Consider the following 6449-nt stretch of genomic DNA (forward strand, 5'->3'; position numbering starts at 1 on the left):
TTGTGGTACCTTTTTACCATCAATTATCGTACACATATTGTCCATCGTCCACATGATGCTCCTAAGAAGACTTAGAGTATGGTCAACTATCAACCCTTGATTGGTCATCCGAGTTAGTACTGGTGCATTTTGAAATCATCGAAGAACTATTCTTTAATATTTCACTACCTTGGCCAAGGACTTCATCTCATCAACTTTCTATAGTTGTCACCACTTATACCAAGGGTGGACGATTTTATCTTGACCTTTCAATCGTCTTCGTGAACTTCTTGATGCTCCTGAACTAAGACTATTTAGAATCTCATGATTAATGACATGTAAGTCATAGTCAAAGTAAAATTGTCCGTCCACAATACGTCTTTGGTGTCACAAGTCTAAGGATCACTTACACAACCGTGACGTGAATCAACCTAATTGACAATTTGGTATAATATCATTTAGGGATTCGTTTGGATCAATCTTGTAAACTCTTTCCACTAAAGGGCACCAACTGTATATATTTTGTGCCTCCATACTAATGGTTAAGGAAACTGTTATACTCATCATATGAGTGAGACTAAATTATGTTATTATATCTGAAATTTTGATGTCTTTTTTAGTATCATTCGAATATGAATATTTGGAACACATGTTTAAAGAATACCGATCTCCATATTACTATCTCATCATGATTCACTAAGTTCAATCATGTATTCATGGAATTCATGATAAGCATCATACATGCACTATAATGAATATATTCTATTAATGAACATGAAACGAGATGTGGAATGTGTGATCGGCTTGCCGACCACATATATTTTTATTGAATATAATTATTTAGAGGGAAACTCAAACAGTCAGCATTATCATACAGAAAATGAGAATGAATTAGAACACAAATTTGAGCTAAGAAGGCGAGTTAGTGATCAGTATTATATCAATTCAGAGTTTGTAATTCTTGGTAAAGATTTTATGTGTTTTAGCGTGTATCTATTTGAATTGAGTATATGTATTATGTTCATTGTCTGTGTATTGCCAAAGGTTTGGTTGTAGTATGATTGCCTAAATATTGTAAGAATTGTTGTGTCATATCCTGGAGATTCGATAGTATAAAACAAGAAAAAGAGATGCATCCTATAAACTAGGCCATACAACCGTGAAAACTAATACACAATATTGAGTTTATCTTATTCTCTCCATCCTATTCTATTTGGGAAATATTTTACTTCACCGGCGAATCATATTTTTATGAAAATTAGAATTAACATTAGAATAATATAGGAATACCTAATTAAGCCTTTCGCTTGAAGTGTTTAGACTGTTCATCATGCAATGTCCGCTACTATGTACAATGAAATGTACATGGGGGAGATATCATTATATAATGTGACGAAAAACCCACCCGTGACGGGTGGGTCGTTCCGTTCCGTTTCGTTACAAACCATCTTCCGTCAGCAAAAACTGATCTGAACCGTTCATCTAGTGTACCCGAAGATCCACGGATTAGGAATGTACGGGGTCCACTTTCCTTGTGCTTATCTGGCTATTTTGTCAGTAAAACGCGGGTTTGAAGGTTTGGAATCGGAGTAGCGGGGTGGGTGGTTGCAGCCGAGGAAGGTGAATGATCCTCTCTGATTTCGTCTTGATATTATTGCATGGGAAAATTCTACTGCTTGATTTTCGTTTAATCGACGAATTTTCATGTTCCTACAAGTTTTTTGTCTTGAAATTTCATTCCCCAGTTTTTGTTTCCTCGTGTCATCAAGATCGCGTGTTTAATTGAGTATGCGATCAAATTTTAAGGTGATATCACTTTCTATCTGCTATTGTGGTCGGATGATTCCTAATTTTTTCGATGTCCTCCTCTTCGTTTTTGCGTAATTTGAACCCATCCTTGCATATGTTCCGGATGATATGATGCACTTCCTGGCTTCATGATCTAGGTTTTCTCTTCGTTTTTTTGAGTTTTACTTGATTTACTTAGAATTGAACATGAACATCTGAGTTGCTAGTTTCGGTTGGGGACAGACGCAATCATTTTCGGAAATTTTCTGTTCGTGAATTATGAGTTGTACTGCCCTAAACCATTTTTTCTTCAGCAATTAGAGTTTGGTCTGTCCTAGTGTTCTTCCTGTCCTGTGGAACCGACGATTCTTGTGTTTGACTTGGCCAAGCTCTCGTGTCGCTTTCTATTCGCCCCTTGTGAACAAGCATAACAATTCAATGGAAATTTTATTGCGGAAAGTATTGCTGGATACGCTAGATTTGGCCTCTGACTTTTCTAATTTTCTTGCTTGCATCGTCGAACATCTGGTCCTTCTTGTCAAAGGAAGCCCTTTCACACCTTAACTTAACCGGGAAGATTTCTTCCTAATGAAGGGTCCCATCCTCCAATAACTTCCCTTATTTCGAAATTTCCCTTTAGTTTCTAAAAATATTGTTCATATTGATACATAAAATATCTCGTCCTATTTTTCTAAATAAAAGCTGCCTATGCACGAGACTTTCTTGTCGTATTATTCATGTTGATATCCGAGGGAAATCTTGGGATGGGGTTTCTGGGTTGCTTGATTTCTAATAACCCGAAACCAAAAACTTGTGTTCTCGACTGATTTCACAGTTAAAAACGATGGGGAATCTATTCTGCTGCATACAAGTCGATCAATCCACCGTCGCTATAAAGGAGACTTTCGGCAAGTTTGAAGAGGTGCTGGAGCCAGGATGCCACTGCCTGCCTTGGTTCCTCGGCAGCCAACTCGCGGGCCAACTCTCCCTCAGAGTACAACAACTGGATGTCAGATGCGAGACAAAAACCAAGGTTTGCTCCCCACCCATCATCATCATCATCATCAACAACAACAACAACAACATCATGATCATGATCATGATCATAATCAGGATGATGTGTTCGTCAACGTGGTGGCATCCATTCAATATCGAGCCTTGGCGGAGCGAGCCAATGATGCGTTCTACAAACTGAGCAACACAAGGGGGCAAATCCAAGCCTACGTCTTCGACGGTATGGCTAGAATTTAGATCAATCTCATCGTTTTTGATCTCTGATCAAGATAGCTGGGTCCTCTCTCAGTGATCAGGGCCAGCGTGCCGAAGCTCAAACTCGACGACGCCTTCGAGCAGAAGAACGAGATAGCGAAAGCCGTGGAAGAGGAGCTGGAGAAGGCCATGTCCAACTACGGCTACGAGATAGTGCAGACGCTCATCGTGGACATCGAGCCGGACGAGCACGTCAAGCGGGCGATGAACGAGATCAACGCTGGTACGCTGTTCTCCCCAGTGCTTATCCTGATCCATCAGCCATAGTGTTTGTCCAACCAATATCTGGTATTGGACAACCGATATCTGATATCCGGAAAAACTGGGATGGTGTCTGATATCGGATATCGGACGATATCCGTCCTTTAGGTGTAGACGGATATCGAAGACGGATATCAGAGGGGTAAGGATGTTCCGGATATCTGATACTGGATATCGGAATCGGTTATCGGATATTGATAGAAAAAATAATATTAATCATCACATTCGATGATTTAGGTGCATCCAACGCCATATACTTTTGATATATTTTCAACCTCGGTTAATATATACAGTGCAAGATTTTTATTTTCTTCCATACGGGATAACAGGATTCGGAGTTTACAATAAACTTTGAATCCTGTTATCCCATATGGAAGAAAGTAGAAATCGTGCGCTGTATATATTAAACAAGGTATAATATTTATTAAACAATATAGTAACATATTAATAAAAATTCACTATATTTTAAGCCAGTTATATATGTAATATATTTAAGATATTAATAACTCGTCCAATACATTACATTTGATTTTTGGTATCCAGTACAGCATCCGTTCCGATACCGTAATCTGATATTGGTATCGAGACGGGCGAATACTAATCAGCAACCTCTGACCTTGGGTGGATTTCGGGGTGCAGCGCAGAGGCTGAGGATGGCGGCGAACGAGAAGGCGGAGGCGGAGAAGATACTTCAGATTAAGAGGGCGGAGGGGGAGGCGGAGGCTAAGTACTTGTCGGGGTTGGGGATAGCGAGGCAGAGACAGGCGATAGTGGAGGGGCTGCGAGACAGCGTACTGGGCTTCGCCGTTAACGTGCCCGGCACCACCGCCAAAGACGTTATGGACATGGTTCTCGTCACTCAGTACTTTGACACGATGAAGGAGATCGGCGCGTCTGCCAAGTCGTCCGCCGTCTTCATCCCCCACGGCCCCGGCGCCGTCCGCGACATCGCGTCTCAGATCCGCGAGGGCCTCCTCCAGGCGTCGTCCGTCCCCTGATCCGTCGTCGCTTATTTATTTATATATATTTGAATAAATCTAAGTCGGAGATTGGATTGGATATTATTGTGGATTGAATAATGTCCAGGTGTTGGGGATTTGCTCGGATGGTTTGAATTGTCAAAGGGGGAGGAGATTGGCGCGGGGTATAAAAGAGGGGTTTGTCGTTGGTTTGAAGGACGGGGGAGGATGGGAGGAGAGGAGAAGGATCTTCCGCCGGCTCTTCGGCCTCCGGCTGAGGTTATCGCGAGGGTTTTCTCGCAGCTTGACTGCGTCGATCTTCTCCGCTGCTCTCTTGTCTGCAAGTAAGATTTCTTGGCTGCGGTTGAGGCTGCCGATCGGTTGAATTTTTCTTCGCCTTTTCCTGTATTGATCGGTTTGGAGCATTGGATGATCGGTTTTTCGTTCAAATTTTGGCTTGATTGAACGAATTGTTTCGAGATGACGTGTGAGGCTCAGTTGTCCGCAAGTAAGATTTCGTGGCTGCGGTTGAGGTTGTCGATCGCTTGATTTGTCCTCGCCTTTTCTCTACCGATTGAAGCATTGGATTATCGGTTTTTCGACCAAATTTTGGCTTGATTGAACATTGTTTCGAGATGACGTGTGAGGCTCAGTTGTCTGCAAGTAAGATTTCTCGGCTGCGGTTGAGGTTGTCGATCGCTTGATTTGTCCTCGCCTTTTTCTCTACTGATTGGAGCATCGGATGATCGGTTTTTCCACTCTTTCGCCCAAATTTTCGCTTGATCGAACGAATTATTTCGAGATGACGAATGAGACTGACTTGTGGGCAAGTAAGATTTCTGGACTGCGGTTGAGGTCGCCGACTGCTTGATTTTTCTTCACCGTTTCTTGTACTGGTTACAGCATCGGATCGAGTTTTTCTAATCTTTCGTACATCTTTTAGCGTGATTGAACGAATTATTTCGAGATGACGAATGAGGTTCTCTTGTCTGCTAGTAAGATTTCATGGCTGCGGGCGAGGTTGCCGATCGCTTGTTTTGTACTCGCCTTTTCTTGTATTGATCGGTTTGGAGCGTTGGATTATCGGTTTTTTCCAATCTTTCGTCCAACTCTTAGCTTGATTGGACGAAATATTTCTGGATGATCGGCTCTCTTGTCTGCTAGTAAAGATTTCTCATCCGCGGTTGAGGTCGCCGATCGCTTGATTTGTCCTCGCCTTTTCTTTGATTGATTGGAAGCACTGGATGATCGGTTTTTCCCAATTTTTCGTCAAACTTTTAGCTTGATCGAACGAATACTTTCGAAATAACTTGTTTTTTCGAGAAACTCGTGAACGCTTCGTCTCTGTCATCTTTCGACCAGATCCTTTGGATTCGATCGGTGAAATTCATCGGGTTTTGTCTTCTACTTGAGGGAGTCGGATATGAATTTCCGATTATCCGAGAACTAAGACTAGATATTATAATTTCTTCAAATTTTTCTTTCGTATAAAGTTTTTGATCTGCGGATGAGATGTGTGGGGACAAAGATATATGAGAAATTCGTATGTATATACTTGAAAACGACCCTGTACAGGCAGTGGTACAGAGACTCGGCAGAACTCAGAGAGGAGTGGAAGAACGAGTGCAGAGAAAGGCTGTACTTTTATGGGATGTGCTTTACAAGGGAGACGTGTCAACCATCATCCGCGTACTCTAAAATAGGTACACGTACCTGGTGTCCTTAACTTATGAATCAACTGCTGTGATCCTAAATAAGGGCTTGTATGTGTATAGAAACTCGTGTATATACCTATTTCTATAGATCATATGAAAACATAATCTACTCGTAGCTTGGTCCTTGGGTGTCATAATTTTATTTTGGGTGTCCAATTATTTTTTGTTTTCATAAGATAATCGACTACTCTTTGGCCGGTTGGGTACAAACTATCTTAGGAATTTGAGGCATGGGGATAATATTCTCTCATTGAACTGGACCTAATTTCCTTTTCATTGACTGTCCTTTGTTGATGTAGCCTTATTAAAATCTTAGACTTATAATTCCCTGTATAGTGTTATATTTCGACTTGAGTATATAATGATATCTCTCCCCATGTACATTTCATTGTACATTGTAGCGGACATTACGTGATGAATAGGTGTTAATTAGGTGTTCCTGTATTTTTCTAATCATAATTCTACTTTTGTCATAAAA

At 41.2% G+C, this 6449-nt stretch overlaps 1 protein-coding gene across 1 annotated transcript; it reads left to right on the plus strand.

The window, feature by feature from the left end:
- Window positions 1-1509: 1509 nt before the first annotated feature.
- LOC144701073 (hypersensitive-induced response protein 1) lies at window positions 1510-4403 on the plus strand. The gene is made up of 5 exons (XM_078572761.1): window positions 1510-1599; window positions 2603-2800; window positions 2881-3001; window positions 3071-3259; window positions 3937-4403. Exons 2-5 carry the CDS (start codon window positions 2612-2614, stop codon window positions 4293-4295), a joined length of 858 nt encoding a protein of 285 aa, XP_078428887.1. The 5' UTR covers window positions 1510-1599; window positions 2603-2611; the 3' UTR covers window positions 4296-4403.
- Window positions 4404-6449: the final 2046 nt, after the last annotated feature.

The sequence above is a fragment of the Wolffia australiana genome, chromosome 3, assembly GCF_029677425.1.
Source record: "Wolffia australiana isolate 7733 chromosome 3, ASM2967742v1".
Taxonomy (NCBI): Eukaryota; Viridiplantae; Streptophyta; class Magnoliopsida; order Alismatales; family Araceae; genus Wolffia; species Wolffia australiana.

What these genes read in the sequence shown, in the direction of transcription:
- LOC144701073 (XM_078572761.1), top strand. Translation starts at nt 2,612, where the DNA reads ATGGGGAATCTATTCTGCTGCATACAAGTCGATCAATCCACCGTCGCT. An exon ending in GATGCGAGACAAAAACCAAG is followed by an intron (nt 2,801 to 2,880) that starts GTTTGCTCCCCA and finishes GATCATAATCAG; the next exon opens with GATGATGTGTTCGTCAACGT. An exon ending in GATGAACGAGATCAACGCTG is followed by an intron (nt 3,260 to 3,936) that starts GTACGCTGTTCT and finishes TTCGGGGTGCAG; the next exon opens with CGCAGAGGCTGAGGATGGCG.